General features: G+C 33.9%; 1 protein-coding gene across 1 annotated transcript in view; it reads right to left on the reverse strand.

Annotated features, from left to right (window-relative positions):
• The window catches only part of LOC126975262 (RNA/RNP complex-1-interacting phosphatase), a 77,534-nt gene that overhangs the window by 19,957 nt on the left and 39,703 nt on the right, over window positions 1-17,874 (reverse strand). Inside the window, exons 4-6 of the mRNA XM_050823071.1 lie at window positions 11,024-11,058; window positions 10,767-10,854; window positions 9,958-10,037 (exon numbers count right to left, since the gene is read on the reverse strand). Coding sequence (XP_050679028.1) covers window positions 9,958-10,037; window positions 10,767-10,854; window positions 11,024-11,058 — 203 coding nt within the window. The remainder of the gene's footprint in view (window positions 1-9,957; window positions 10,038-10,766; window positions 10,855-11,023; window positions 11,059-17,874) is intronic.

Consider the following 17,874-nt stretch of genomic DNA (forward strand, 5'->3'; position numbering starts at 1 on the left):
AAGTAAAAAAAAATAGAACGCTTAAAAGTATCTAATAAGAGTAGGTACTGAATCAAAAAAATATTTTCACATGGGAAACTTTATGTGGCGAGTAACAAACCCGCAAAATTTTGCAGCAAAGGATGGAAAAATAAAATAAAGTAGTTTATAAAAATGTATTTAAATCAGCAATTTATAGTTAGCGGCAGCAGTTTGTATATGTATTATTTGCAAAATATTCTAAAAAATAAAATTTGCTGCCCAATTGATTTTAAATTGTTACGATTCCACGCGGGTAAAAGCTATTTATTTTAATAAAAATATTACCACCACAAGGCATTACTTAATGTGGGAAGTTAAACCACGGCTAGTTATAAAATATTTTTATTTGAATTATTTATTAATAAGTTTTCATTGTCTTTCATGAATAACAACAGAGGTATTAAAAGAGAAATGAATTATTTTGAAGAAATACCAAAGGCGCTGTAAGAAAATATGAAGAATGGTGTAATTCGGTATAATGAAGTTAGCAAAACTACAATCACATCGAAAATTCATGAGACACGAATAAAACAGAACGAGGTAAGTTCACAACAACAGGAAAATAAAGAAGTCTCTTCTGTCGTACAAAAGCTGCAATGAAACTCATTCCAAATCTAAATTTATCTCTGCTACGTCCGCCTTATTTTTAAATTGTATTGGTATCTATTCATACAACCTTTACTCGTGCGATTAATATTAAAGAAAATTTTAGATTTAGGAATATATTTCACCGGGACACAACGGTAGCGCAACCAGTCGCCGCTACCAACAAAATATATACCTGCAGCTCTATAGGGAGTTACTCACTTGGTGTCTGTTTGGTTGCGCAACTTACTTGGTGGCGCGACCAGCTTGGACGCGTCATGGAACTGTGAAATATAGCCCGTAGAAATAAAACTTGAAGTAAGATGTGTTTTAAAGAATATTAACTGAGTCTTCACCGACTGCGACGTAACTAAAAATAAGGCTTATGGGTTTCCTTATTTAAACGCCTATTCTAGACATTTAAAATCTTTGTAGAAAACCAATTCACTCACTTTGCTACAGAAAAAAGGACGCCACGGACTAAACAAAATAAAACTTAATTTATTAAACAGCTTACTTACGGTAATTATTAAGGATGTCTGGCCGCGCATGTCTGTACGCTTGGGTCTGTTTAGTTCTAGACGAAGCTATCCCGCTCAAGCTAAAGTCACGCGTGGCGAGTGTAGGTACCTACTATTACATTTGGCTTGGTACCGACTTCAAAACTATCAATATGCAGCACAAACAAATAATAGTATTTTATTAATATTAAAGGTAAAGATTTGCATAAGAGGTGTATTATATTAAATATTTAGTTATTTTATACTATTCAGTTTTTGAAGTCCGTATTTTTAAACGTAGTTTTTTTTTACTTTTTAGTATAAGTCAATAATAATAATGTATAATCAACCTGAATGAAAACTCCTAAAAAAGCCGAACACAAAAACAATTATATCGTCCACGTAGACAAAAATTTGTATGTGTATCTGCAATGCAACGAAAGGTCCGCAAAATGGTCCCCAAAGTGTATCTATTGTTGTTGCGCCCCCGGTTTCGCCAGCGTCTAAATATTTTTAGTCTAACGTACGGTAGCTTCTACTCTTTTATAATGTACATAACATTATGCCAGTGCATGATGATAAACAGTTCGGGAGCGGTTTATCTTGCTACTACACAAAAAAAAACATGTAACAAGTACACAAAACTGTCCAAAAGCGTTTTCAATTTGTGGATAGTATTATTTATATAAGTGAAAAGTTTATTTAAACACATTAAAAGGTTTGATAATTAATACATTTCGATAAACTGTGACAGCTGTGAACACGTCAAAAATAATAACGGCGAACTGTTAGCCTCTATATTCAGCAACGCACGCACATTAAAACAAAGTGACTGACGTGTCGCGAGTGTAAGACGGAGCTGTCAAGCACACTTAAGTAATAAACCTAGCCTGTTGTCATACGTTGCCTAACAGCAAGAGGCAAAAAATAAACAGTATTTTGAAGGACCTTACAGTCAGAGTCAGTTATTGAAAAATGCCACGCGCGCTCGATTTCCTCGTATATTAAAATAGAACGTTTTAAGATAATTTGTTCAAAATTCACTTAGTTGCATTTTTAATAAAATAAAAAAATACATGATTCAATGTTAATCGCTCTTACAGCATCCTTAAGAGTAACCCTGACATAATGTGATTCATAACATAAAATATTGTAATCAAATGATTTTCTCGGAAGCTGCTTGCAACTTTAAGTACACTTTGTGGTTAAGTCATCATTCTATAAAAGGAAAGATACAAGGACCGCTAAGTACTAAAAACTAAACAATTTTGGTATACATGAAATATGATTTCTTTCCTTAACTCAACATATTTCTGCTTTGAGAGAAATTCTCTGATAAAATATAAGAATAATGTACTAATATATAATCTTATTTTTTTATGGAAAAGGAGGACAAAGGAGCGTAAGGGTCACCTGGTGTTAAGTGATCACAGTTGCCCACATTCTCTTGCAAATTCAGAGGATTATTTTTCGAGAGGAGTAAAATACGTTTTCGTATTCAAGACCCCGAAACCATATGTCGGGCTCAGGTGTAAACACCCACTACCGACTAAAAACCTCCTCTGTGCTAATAGCCATGAAGGCTTTTACAGCGAAGCCGGGCGAGGGCCTTGGAGGCCGAAAATGTAGCTCACAGGCGCGGGGCGTCTCGGAAGGAGACTCGAACCTAGGACCGCCTGCTCACTAGGCTGGATGGAGAGAAGATCACTTACGACCTAATATAACTGTTAGTCCAGTGGACTCTAGGTTTGAAGAGACTTCGCACTCGAGTGCGGCGATATATGTATGTAAATATGTGTGAGTGTATGTAAGTGAGTGACTATTTGTGTAAAAAAAAATCAGAGGAATCACGGGAGCGTTGCCGGCCTTTAAGGAAGGTGTACGGGCTTGTCCGCGCTTTACGCACGTAACGCAATCTACTCAGCCAAGAATTTGGCCGCTGGACCGTTACGTAATAAGTGAGTGAGCGTTACGAATATAAATCAAGGATGTACCACTTAATTAATGGTTTACCATTCGGCGCCACTGTATTAATGACACATAAACCGCACTGATATACACAACTTAATTATATAATGACTGGATCGAATGAGTAATTAATTGATGATGACCACTAAAATGATAATTTAATAACGTATTAATTAATTCATATTTCATTCCATATTGTGCTGAAATAATCACGGACCTGACTCCGGAATACACATCGCTGGTTTATGTAAATAAGAAAGCCGAAACACGTGTGAAATATTTTTATTCGAAGGAAAATATTAAGTTTAAGAAAATAATTGGTTAATTTTTTTTTTATGGAATAGGAGGACAAACAAGCGTACGGGTCACCTGTTGTTAAGTGATCACCGCCGCCCACAATCTCTTGCAACACCAGAGGAATCACAGGAGCGTTGCCGGCCTTTAAGGAAGGTGAACGCGCTTTTTTTTAAGGTACCCATGTCGTATCGCCCCGGAAACACCGCACAAAGAAGCTCATTCCACAGCTTTATAGTACATGGAAGAAAGCTCCTTGAAAACCGCACTGTGGAGGACCGCCACACATCCAGATGGTGGGGATGATATCCTGACTTGTGGCGTGTCGTGCGAAGGTGGAATTCGGCGGCAGGAATTAGGTTAAACTGACTACGTTAAGATTTTGCTAGTCTGCCATTCTTCCAATATACATAGTGTGGCGATTACTACCCTGTGTGGCGGTGAACGCTTAAAATGAAAAGTAATATTTATTTATCTCATTATATTCTAGCTTTTATCGAAGAAGTAAAAAAATAATATGTTGAATGTTACGTGTCGATACTTCCATATTTCAACAGTAATTTTAACGCATCTTTAGGCGTTAAAAAACATCTCATGCAGTTCGATAATGGCAAATCTGTTACCATACGATATCCTGTACATAGTAAGTTAAATATTCAAATAATTTTATTTTGAACAGCCTTGAAAACCAGAATTGTGAATTATATGAAGGTACATAATAAAACACCGCCAATAATATAAAAACCAGGCAATAAGTGCGTACCGCAACGAATCAAATCAAATCAAAATCAATTTATTCAAGTACGTCAAGGAAATAACACTTATGAATGTCAAATTTTCTTCCTTTTTATATTTACCGCCACTTAGGAAAAGGTTGTGCTTTAATGAGAAGAAGTACCAAAAAAACTCATTGCCACTCCTTTAAATCAACATTTACAGTTTCATATTTTTACAGATCATTTATTCAGTTACAATTTAATTAATTAATAAGTAAAGTGATCCAACGAAAATACTCAAACGTCAAATATTCAATGCCTTACACGAGTAAGTAAAAAAAGTAAATGTAAATTAATACGTAAAAAAAAGTTATTGAGTAAAGTAGATGCATCACCGTAAATATATAAAGATATTTTGCGAGCATTCTATTAGCGATTATATAAAAAATAATATTTTTAATTTTAAAAACATTAAGCTTCTGGTAAAAGAATCATCATTTAGAGAAGGGAACGAACCGTCCCACGTCCCCACCACAAGCAGTGACATTAAAGTGAAACGAGGGGTTTCATATCTAATATAGTCAAAAAAGATATTTAAAAAAATCTAATTACATTAAATGGCATAAAAGGCATTTATTTACTCAAAATTCCTTTGGAATTCTTTTTGATGTCACTTCTAACATTACCACCGCTTCGGAAACAAAAGCTCTGAGAGAGAAGAAGCGGCGCAAAAACTCTAATAGCATTTTTTGTGATCTTTTTTAATACTGTACTGTACTGTCATTGTTATTGCTATAAAATAAACATAATGTAGTCCCAGAATTTAGGACATAAACATTCTTTAATAAAACATTTAAATTTATTTATTACCTTTTCTTTAATGCCTGAACAGTGACTGGCACTTTATTATAAAAGTGTATACAATTACCCTTAAAGTTATTACGTATCATATTAAACTTAATTTTAACTCCACACTTAAACAAAGTAATTATCAAATATTAGGAGAATAAATAAAAAGAACTTTTATGAAGTTCTGCCCTTAAGTATGCGTACTTCATGTAGTGCCATAATAAAATAATATCACCCGAAGTCAATGCAGTGGTTAGTTGGGGAACCGAGATTCAAGCGAAAATAGGACGAATCTGGGGGGACTTGGCGGTTCTGGCTAAGAGAACAGGACACTCAGGAATTTCGATATTTCCTTCTTTTGTTATAAAAAATATGTACATTATATATGCTATCTGGTGACCAGTACCTTAAAACAACTACACATAATTTAAAATATTTTTTGTTATTTACGAAATTCAAATTAGAATTTCAAACATTATTTCTGAGGGCCTACCATCAACTTTTAATAAGCGATGCGATTCTGATGCAGTTTGATTTAGGTACCTAAACTGAATCGCTAAAATTCGTACCATGAAGTGCCTTTTACTGAACCGCGTTTGGATCCCTTAAGAAGAATGAACGAAATAAATTTGTCTGTGGTGAGAAAGCGATGACGCTCTACAGTCGTTGCATAAGTTTGTCTCTCTTACTCGATCCATATACGTTGCGTTTCGAAACCTAAAATGATATGATTTTAGCGGTTTTTTTGCGTAGAAAATACTAAAAAAACATTATAAAATTGCGCTTTATAGCGTCAAATTATAAACCATTAGCCTTTTTTGTACTTATTAAATAATAGTAATATAAATAAATATAGTTCTTTGAATTACAAATTAAATGTTTGCTTATGTGTTTTCGTAAAGATAACTAGTTATGAACGCACCTCCATTGATGTTTGATTTGACAGGACCACAGAGTACATTATTTTAATTCGTTCTTGCGAACAGGCTATAGTCCGGGCCCTTACTGCCTCGTCTTTAGTATTTTCATTTTTGGTATTTATTTTCAGTATTTTGTTTTACAAAAAAGTCCGATAAGTATTCTCACCTCACCTTTCATCAATAAAATTTTCCTTTTCTGTATGTTTTCACTATTTTTAAAAGTTATTAACAACACGATTCACTTTCCTCAAAGGAAGTAGGAATTATTTCGAATCGGTCACTTTGACACATAAGCTATCCAGTTTAGGTTGAAATATTACCTTATGGTACGAATGAATGAACGAACTAAATCAGTTTGCGATTCAGTTGTTATCATTTTTGACATTCAATTGACATCATTCCGATTTAATCAGTTGATTTGACGTCAACCTAAATTAGATAGCTCTAATCACGTCGTGGTACGAAATAGCAAAGCAGTTCATTTTAGGTTGTCAATTGAATCGCAATAAGAGTTCATGGTAGGCCCGCTGTTCTTGTAACGAAATAATGTCACAGCATAACTGTCAAACCGTGCATCAAAAATGTATATTCTAGATGATTTCGTACAAAAATAATATTTGAAAAAAAAAAAATATCACGAATCGAAAAAGTTCTCTTAAGTTGGACCAAACTGCATAATACATTGTGCAGCAATTTGATTAAAGTGTTGGAGTTCATAGCGAACATACAAAGTGACATGAAATTTTTATATATAAAGAATTTTACATAAAAATGTAGGGCTTCTTTACATATAATACATAGAAAAAAACTGTCAGTTCTTGGACTTCAGGTCATAAGTTAATACTCCTCAACGTCTCAATTAAAAAATAATTTATTGTGCTGTTGCCTGTTTTACATGAAATAGAAACGATCTGTATAGTTCAAATAAATCAACATCAATTATTATATAAAATTTAATCAATTGTATTGTCAGCGTAACAGTTCGTTAAAACAATGAAAGTAACTGTTCATTGATATCCTGTTTCTTTTAAATTACTCCGCAGTTAAACAAAGTAATTTTCTAACAAGTAATACGTAGCATTACAGCCCAAACGATAATTATATCTATTTGTCGAATGTCTCAATCGCCGGGCTTGTGTGGTCCACAAATTGTATACAGCGGTATAGAGAAACTATAATGCAGTCAATATTAAGTTCGGTTATTACTCCGAATAAAACGCTATAACTACTAGTAATGGGCACGTTAGTAGCACTACGCACATTATAGAAAGCCGACAAGACAGTTTGTCCGATAGTTATTGCCGGAGCGATCACATTCAAAGTTATTTTGCATCCATTCTACGAGAATCTATTTCGTTAGCCATAACGTTAATTATACATAAATAAAACGTACATTGCTTGGTCAGATCTAATTGTGCAAACTGTTACTGGTAATAGTTTTGCAAAATTTGAGGACATAATATAGAATGAAGTGATTATTTAGCAGTGGGAGGGAGGCTTTCTTTCCACAGGATGTCAGGTAGATTACAGGAGACAACGAAAGCGCATTTTTTCGTTTTGAAGGACACCGTATCTAGTGATATCCCTTAGTTTGATACTTAACATATTGTGTCGTGAAATGCCGAACGCAATTATTGCGATGCCGCTCTGAATTTTGAGTTTTAAGAATACAGAGCGCCACTGCATTATTGGCAGGGAGTTAGAAGCTCGGACGCGAACACCACGAAAGAATGTCTTGTTATGGCATTTGTTTGTATTGAAATTAAATTATTTAGCAAAATGAGTAACAACATCAAGTTAGTTACACTATTTTGTTAATTTAAAAGGACATTTACCTGAAATACGACATCCCATCATATATAAGTTCGCATATGCTGTTTTTTGAAGGGTTTTTCACTGAACACTGTCATCGCGTGTCGTTGTATTCAAAGCACGGTCGAAACACAACTGAATGTCAACTCTGCCTAACAGACGCGTAGGCAGAGTTTTACTTTAGATAATTATTGAGCGCGATTGTGAGTCTAGTTTTTTATTGTGCGTCAATTCTAGGCACTGAGTTTTAATACGTTATTTACTTATTATTATTATTGTTATACTGTTGATTTCAAATCCTTTGACAGCTTATCAAATCCAATAAGCCGTTTCTAATATTTTTGTGCACACCTGACTGTTTATGTTTATTAACACAAAATAGTACTAGTCACAAAATAAGTACGTGCATAAATTGTTTTTTTTTTCTTGTAAGATAGTATATGTTATGCCTACAGGCATGTATATGAATTCATTGTAATATGTTTATATGTTGAAAAATAGTACGACTTGTTAGCGTAGATTTATTTCGCAATCTTTTGTTTATAATTTCATGGATTCTTTATTTTGCGCGGAACCCAAACACATACTCTAAAGGGAATATCTCGGCACAAATGTGACATGCTATGAAATTAAAAAAAAAAACATTGCATCTACTTTTGTGCGAATCATCCCACTTCTGTTATTCCACGTAGAGAGTTGGCAATTTATAAAATAGATTTTTACTGTCGGTGTGAATTTATAACCTTAAAAAATATGCAAGTGAACTAAGCAATAAAAATAAGAAATGACTTAATACATGTCACAGTATGTCATACCATAACTCTCGACCATGCGCTAAAAGAATCACAAACAAAAAACGTCAATGTAAAAAGCTTGAAGACGGATTTAGCGTGTGGACAAAACAGAATACGTCTAGCCAATATTGAAATAATCGATAGACTTAAACCACGCCCGCACATCAAAACAACAGCGACAGTGTCATCACTCGTCCTTCACAAAATATATGAATTCAGACTGCACGAGGAACATAATAACTGTTCATTAGTATCATGTAAATAACCGAACGGAGACCAATGTAATCCTTAATCTTGAACCATAAAAATCTATTAATCTGACAATCCTTACTTCAACGGTGGTCACAATTTATAGTCGGGATGATTGTACACGGGCTGGTTTGTAATGACGACACGATTGTGGACAGTCGACATGGAAACAAGTAAAAATATAGCCGTGATAAATGAACGAGCCGTCGAGGCACGCGAGCATCATTAAAGACCTACATTTCTGTAATGCAGCGAAAGATCACACAGAACAAAAGATCTCGCTGAGCGTAACGAACTAATTACAGGCAGACCATTATGTACTAAGGTCTAGGCAAAGTGGTCGGTGGTTTCCACATATTGTATGCATTTATGAATTAATATTGCTGTCAACAAACAATCGATTCATGGTAGCTATAAGGGGGGCGCATTTGTCTTCTACTAACTGACAAACAGATGCGATCCTCTACGGCGCGATAACAGGCATAAGGTATCTGAGAAATGCCGATAGTTATTTATGGATGGACAGCCGACGACGTGCCACAGCCTCTAACAAAAGACTAGACAAATGACCGAGATAATCTTATTTTAAGGCTCTTAGTTAAAGAAATGACATCTCTTTCTGTTAATACAATATTTTTCAATTATCACAAAGGTGTATTTTCATGTGACAATTGCTGTTGTGGCGAATGAACAACGAAGTCGTAAGTATATTGATTCTGATAGTGATAGGCAATAGCAGCGACAGATAAAAGATAATGAAGGTCATGTGTGGGAGTCTACATTTATAAACACTAGCGTACCAGTAAATGTCTTTACTGGTCTGGACGTACAATCGTCACGAGTGCCATACACCAACGACCGGCGACCAACATTCAAAACTCAGGCCCTGCCGCCGCCCGCGCCGCTGCCCACGCACGCAAGAAGATTTATAACATTACCTATATCCGACCTACGAATGGCGCCAATTCGACGCTTCAAATTAAAACGCACCGCAAATGCGAAAAGTGTCGACTTGTTTATTTGATAGATGACCGCGTTCTTTCTGATTTACGAACCACTTTATCGTAATGTCTGTACCTTGAGGCACATGTTATGTCGACAAACGTATCGATCACGCTCGATAGAACTTATGTTCGCAGCTATTAAAAGCTTTGATGCGAACACAAAAAGAAAATTTATGTGCATCGATAAAAATTATTCACATATTCACATGAGAAAGTGTTTAATATTTCAAGTAGTGTATACGTACTCGGTGACTTTAGCCTCGGGCGGTACTACATGTCCCTGCACATGAATTTTCTTATGAAGAACACCCGCAGATACGAAACCCTGCAACAAAAATAATCTAATTAATATGCGATTGCATATAACCGTTATTATCATACTTCATTAATATAAATCTTATTAAAAACACATATAGCAGTTTACAACTAGTTATAACGTGGTTTATTTATGATTTCGCAAATATCTTAAATAGAGTTTAGTATTTATACTCATTTTGTTTATAAACATTGTTATGAAACGAACTTTAAAAGGTGTTTATTTTATTTTAAAAAACTTTAATGTACTGTTTACATACAAGGTTTACTAAATGATAATTTTAACTATTTCAATGCAAAAACATACTACTATGGTCAAAGCACCACAATTGAATGCGACTGTCAATCGTTAAACCTTGAGTAACATTAATGCATCTTTCTTCTTGCTATTGTTCTAGCAATGCACATCCCATCAGCATCCTAACAAGTAATCGACATTCCTCGACCTATCCATCACAAACCTATGAATGTTGTTGTCAGACGTCTATGGACACTGCAAATTTCATTATTACCTATTTGCACTCAGGAATTTCTATTATTTAATTTTATTGGCGACCAGTGAAAAGGTGCAATTATCCTCATAGCTATGCTCAGCAAAAAAGCCCTTCAGTTAGCGAGCATTAGTAAATAAATAAACAAATGGCTCTCCATGAGGAATTTACATATTTGCAATTAGCTATTAGTATTGTTTTATATTACCAAATACCAAAATACATAATAGTTAAAACATAAAATTCACCTTTGGATTATAATAACGGCTTGTGTTCGTCAAGTCTATCACTGCTCCTATATTCGGTATTTTCTCAAGAAGTTTCTCCATATCCCATCTGAAAAAATATATTGTCATTTCAAAAATTTACATCAACAAATAATACCATGTAAAGAAGTGAAACTGAAAGACGCATCGACACAAAATATTATTTAATTAAGTTATTTAAACACTATCAACAGCTAAAATAAAAGTGCATGCGGTATAATATGTAAAGAAAAACTTACATTTCTTTAATAAGAGGATTGTTATCTTGAACCTCCTGAAACAAAAACACATATCAATGATGACAACATCTTTCCAAGTCAAGACAAAATAATTATTGATCACGGAGATTTCGATGCATTAGCACATGTCTACGGAGCAACTACTGTACACAATGATGCTTTGAAAACGCCGCATGTAGGCGACAGTCCACTGATAACAGAACTGATCAATCATCGACTGGCCCTACCTCGCCTATGTCGTTGACCCTGCATCATTTTTAGATCACCTTTTAATTGGAACACCCAAATATTCATAATATTTTTCACCATATCAAAAAAAAAATATTTCTTGGAATTCCAGTTTTTGTTGGCCTTGACCGTTATAAAACGTTGAAACCATAATATCTCTAAAATGCACCACATAAATCCCGAAACCTATCACAGTTGCACCGCAGGCTAAAATTTTTGGTAAAAAATTTCAATTTGCTCAAACCTCGAAGAAAACAAAATGTCAGGTACCATAATAATATGTTAGAGAAGCAATACTTTATCGACAGTGTTGACAAGAATGTAAAAAATATTGTGGAAATAACTCCCGAACGACAGGAGGCGTTTACAAAAGGGGTTAATTTTCAATTAGAAGTCGATGGTGGCCGTAATAAATAACGTATTCCACTTGGTCGTTTAATGTTATTAATAAAGATAACTTTTATAATAAATACTGAATAATTTAACTGATGTATACCATGAATTATTATGTGATATCTACAATCACTTCTAGAAGGATCCTTGTAAGATCTCACGTTTAATGAATTTAATGACTTAAGTCTTAGTGTGTGGTGTAAATTTTAGTGTGTACATTACACAATAAGTGTGTTACTGAAGGAAGTTTTAGTATCCACTAGATAGCACTAAAACAGTCAAGTTCAGTAATTGTACTGTAATTGTACCGGACACAAATATCGAAATATATCTGAATTGGTGTAGTAGTAATTTTCTAATAAAACATTTTTAAGAGTTTATTCAGATTATTAAAAGAATCGAAATTAAATTGATATCACCTATCATTGTCATTAACGGTTAACTACTAAGCAATAATTTATAAAGCTCTTAGTTACTTAGTTATATGACTTTTGGCACTTGTTATCTCTTTTATCTGGTTCTGAGATGATATTAATAACCTAATTTAAAAAAATATTATTTTAAAGGCAAGACGCAAGGATTGCCATCGTTGCCATGCAACTTCGATAAACTTTCAAATATAAATCGTATGTTAATTTCAACAGATTTGTTAAATGGTTCTTTTATTTCCTGTTGATATAATGCGACAATTTATATTAAGTTATTTTATCATGTTTACGGCGTCCTCGTGTTTACGACATAGCCAATTATGCATTTGCGAACACGAAAGGAGACCCACCTGCGGAGATATTAACGACGATATTTTCATTATCATTTACCCAAACTGTTATTTAACTATTTTGCTTTATTTGTTAACTTGATTCAATACTTAATAGATTCTGATTATATAAGCACATATATATAAAAAAAAATGTGATTACAAATCGAAAATTTTTGCTTTTTAAAAACTTAGAGCGATTTGACCATTTCTGAATTTCGTGCCCAATGAATGCCGTCTTCAAATTACATCAGTATTAAAATGCTGCAATTAAATATATGAACACCAAGTGGAAAGTTATTGGAGACTTCAAGATGGTGCGTTTTTTTTACTGGAATGCTAGGTGGCTATATTAAACACTCCTGTTATCTTTCCTTGTGGGATTTTAGAAATGATGCCGCTCACTACCGATAAAACATTGGCGTACTGAGTACGAGGTAGGAAGATACAACTGTCCATCCTAAAACTAAATCAATGCCGCCAAAGCATATTAAATTGGGTCTTATTATAAAAATAGTAAAGCCACATCATGATTTAAAGAGCTTTTTCAAAAGCTTTCAGAAGCGAAAATTAAGGCTGCTATCTTCATAGGCCATCATTAATGATTATGAATTTTTCCATCATCGGATGTAGAATGTATATGTAACATTCTCATATAATCTTTTAACAAATCACCTCTATAGTCTAATTTCTATATATTGTCATTGATTTAAATTTTGCTATTTTTAGTCATAAAAGCAAATTCAGAACTTTTTTATTCTTATTCTTATTTCTAAATATAAAAGCAATAAAAATAAATAATTTATGACCCGTGCGCAAAAATGCTGTGCACAGTTGTTACTTAAGTAAACTTAACGTTTATATTTATTTTATTTGGTTTTTAATCCATCAATTTTATTACATAATCCCCAGAATATTATTGCATGTTTACCGTTATCTAAAAGTGATTGCAAAAAATTCTAAAATGGCCCCTTAATTTTGATCCCCTAATAAAAATCATTGTTAGTACATTGTTAGTACATACAATTTCTCGTGACAGGCATCGTCATGCTCGCTTAAATGCCTCTGCTTGTGGCGGCGACGTGGGGCGGGTCGTTCCCTTCCCTAAAATATAGTCGAGGGAGGCTGGCTGGTCCATGCGTCATGCTCGTGAACGGGTGCTACTCGTGGTGGGTGGATGATCTTGTTACCGGGAGGTCTGCTTGATGTGTTTTTTATTATTATTATTTCCTTTAAAGTTAAAGTTATTATATATTTTATTTTATGAAATGCTCACATAATGCCTCTATTTATTTACGGTATGTGTGGATTGATGCATCTACTATACTCAATAACTCTTGTGTTTATATGTATTTATTTTACTTTTTTTTTCTTTTTTTGACTTACTCGTGTAAGCCTTTCAGTTTTTGACATTTGAATATTTTTGTTGCGTCACTTTGCATATATTGTAATTGAAATGATTTGTAAATCAATTAAAATGTACATCTTGACATAAAAGAGTGGCAGTGAGTTTCTTGCCCTTTACGAAGTAGCGGTAAATTCGATAGGAAACAATTTTTTTTTTGACATTCATAAGTGTCATTTCCGTGACCTACATGAATAAAGTGTTTTTGAATTTTGAATTTGAATTTTACAAACGTGTGTCGATTTGTCGATTTCACTTTTTGGTATGGCAATGGAATGTGGATCAAATTTATTAGATCTGCATTTATTGGAGAAATTCAGAAGGACAAACAGCTCATTACTGAAAATATGGCAAGGAATCCGAAATTTTTACTAGAAATTAAATTAGTATTGAATGAAATTGCATATAAAATTAATTTGATGATGAAATGTTTAGGATCCAAGAGCTACACTGTTCCGTGCTTTGTCATCGAATGACATTTCGACAAACATCTAATCTGTCGCGTCGTTTATTCCGATGGTAATGATGGCATAATTGACAGAGGGCAACTATTGTTCCCATTGTTCACTATTGGTATTAGTCGTTTGTCGCCTTGTAATGGAAGAGTTTGGTCATTGTTTAATGGATCGTTACTCATTCGTTTACATTTGACACCGATGCAACTGCTACGGTAGATTGAAAAAAGGTGGAGCAATGTCATCAAAAGAATTTAACCTTTTGGAGAACAGGGTTACGGTAAATATAAACCAGACGATACTTTATCACTATACAAAATAGTGTCGGATTCAAATTATGCCTTATAGGTTCAGGCATTTTTAATAAATCAACTGTTGCACCAATTACTTGTGCTATTTAGTATTTACTGTATTTCAAATCATGTGAAACTAAGGGTGACAGTCATAGACTGTCAATTACTTGTAATTTTTCTATGAAGTATTAATAGTCTATTTTTATTGCTTAGTGCCTAGAGATCGCGTGAGTCGATTTCGATGATTCTTACGTTACCCGACTTGTCTTAATCTTGCGAGTGTCAGGAAGATTTCGGGTATTTTCATTAGTAGGCTATACTTTTTGGGAGTATCGCCTGACACTGATAAAAAATATTAATTCCTGGCGTTATTGTTGATTGAAATCTCAATACTTATGAACATAAGAACATTTGTTATGTGACATTACCAACCCATGTAGTACCTATCAACTGTAATTTTTTTAAATATTTCATTAAACATATAGGTTTTATACGTGTATGTAGTTAATCACTACTGCCCAGACTCTTTATCTTTCAAAAATTTGGGAAGCGTTACTGGCGCATAAATAAGTGATAATCGTTTTTATAAATATAATAATTCCAAGAAGTCGAGACTCGAGACATAATAATTGACGTGGTCATAACTTAATAGTTGGTGTCAAAACTAATTGATATGTGGCCAGCCTTCACGCATGCGGGCTTTAACACTTAAACATCGAATTATATTTTACTGATCCAGTATCAATTACTACTATACGGGCGACAAGCCACAAGATACAATTGTTTTTTAAATCTTAGGTTCTCTTCTTAAGCCAAGTGGGAATAGAAGCCTCTTCTATACAAAACATCTAAATTTAATACACATGTCACAAATTTCACATTCGAATAAGATCAAGTTTGAATTTGTCACTTCCCAAATTACCCTTAAGGTAGCAAGACATAAAAAACAGCTGTGTATCGGATATACCTTCCAAAATTTAAGAAAGTTGACAAACAGATATCATTCTAAAAATCTTTTATTGCTTAAGCAAAATGTTTTAATTAATTAATATTTAACTAGAGCAAATACATCTTTTTATTGATGATTAAAAAACGTACCAGCCATACTTTTGCGTTACGTTGGCTTTACATTTTGACACTTGGCTACACTACATACAACTGCCAAAATAATAAATTAAATTTAAATAAATTTCGTTTATTTCAAAGATTACATATACATTTTTTAGTGGTTGAGACTTCCCAGTAAGTTGTCTTAGTACACTTGTATTGGGAATATCTCGCAACTTCCTTAGCAGATAACTTTTTGTTTAGTAAACAATATAAAAATAAACAGAAATGTTCGTTGAAACCAAATTTTACAATTTACAATTAATTGTGTTTGTGTGTGTGTGTGTGTGTGTGTGTGTGTGTGTGTGTGTGTGTGTGTGTGTGTGGGTGAGTGAGTGTGTGGATGTGGGTTTGAATTGGACCTTTGATTGGGTCCATCTATGCAATAATATTTATATGATTCCTGCAGCATAATGTTAGACATGAGAAAATAAACACAAATAAGAAGAATTACACACCTGAAATATTTAAAACTCTGTACCATAATAAAAATATCACAGAAGAAACCAACCGAATTAAAAAGTATATTTAAGGCGATCATACACGGCACCTGTGATAAATATCTGAGCTGTCCATTGAGTCTGCTACATAAACAAGCAAAAGAAATGACCCGTTAAAATCGGATTCCTTATACGATTCAATCGATTAATCGAACGAAACCGAGTGGATCGAATGTCGGGGGCATTTATCGCGCCTAATTGCGACCACCACCGAATTTCGGATTGGAAACGAGTTGGGTGGTGATGACGACTGCCGATACCGATACGATTCAATAAACGATTTACCTAGACTTGAAGTCGAGCGGTATACATCTTTAAGCATTTTGAGTTTCTGGTTTTCGACCACTTTCCGTCTAGTCAGTACTACACGGCCACACTATCTCTGGACCTCGTTGGAATATGAAGCCCCCTCCCGTTCCCCTTTCACCCCCTCGCACTAGTCCTGTTGCGTCAGTAGGGTTTGCAGTTTCATTATCGTTAGGTACATGTCGATATATTATCGTGCTATCATTGCCTTGTTTTTGAAGTTTTCTGCAGTTTTTGTTGTTCTGTGTCGCTATAATAGTTCTATCAGAAAAATAAAATATTTTTTTACTCAACCCAGGTTCTTTCTTTTTCATCATTCTAATAATATCCTAGTGATGCTTGTTTTGCACACCGTAACAAATCGGCAATGAGACGTCATCGACATCAGGTCCAGAGATTATGTAACCGGGAAGTACTAACCTATTTAAAGAAAAGACAAAATGACTAACAATTGTTCACAATTTAAAGAAACATGTGCTCAAGTCGATTTGACAGTAACAGTCACTTTTCGAATTAGTAAGCCAAGATACGAAAGGATGAATAACATTATAGTGAATAAAACATAACGAGACAACAATACAAGAACGAAACTCGTTAACAGGCCATAATATGCACAAAACTTATTATTATACGTTTAAGAATACAAAAGCTTCTCGACATGTTCCCTTAACATACATCGGAGGAATTTATGAAATTACTGAGGGGTTACGGCGGCCAGTCGTGACGGCGGACCAAGATAATTCGATGCTTGAGGTGGTCCAACAAGACGTCATTCTGTAGGTGTTGCGAAATTAAACTTATAATTGTTTCTTATTTCTTTAGTGAACTTTCTTGGCTATATACTTACGCCTAATGCCAATTAAATGATTCCATGAGATATTGGGGTATTTGTGGGTTTTGTAACTGGACTGTTTTTTTTCGATAAATATAAGGTGATTTAGTAAGAGACGTTAAAGTTTAAACAATTCTTAAGAGTAAAACAAAAACTGTATACAATTTTATATTATCACACATTCACCGAGCGTCATTAAAAGAATTAACCGCCGCGCGATAAAAATTTGGTCAATCATTCATAAAGTAAGTAACAGAATTAACATTTTTTTCTAGTCTTTGTTTTGATAAATAATAACAAGGCTAAATTATAAATCTATAAAAAATTTCAGCTTCATGAACACCTAAGACGGTGGATATTTTTATTGCGGTGAAATCGTTAAAATACGTTTTTCTAGAGTTCATTCGGAATCTATCGACTCTGTACCGATTGTTTATATTTAAGAAGCTATATCTCTATTTTTCATATTTTTTAACGTGTTGACCAGATTACAGTAATCAATTCAAAAGTTGAAAAAAAAATGTTGTAGCAGAAAAAATCGGATTGCCTCGAGCGACAAATCGGAACATTTTTCA

This window comes from Leptidea sinapis, chromosome 35 (assembly GCF_905404315.1).
Source record: "Leptidea sinapis chromosome 35, ilLepSina1.1, whole genome shotgun sequence".
Taxonomy (NCBI): domain Eukaryota; kingdom Metazoa; phylum Arthropoda; class Insecta; order Lepidoptera; family Pieridae; genus Leptidea; species Leptidea sinapis.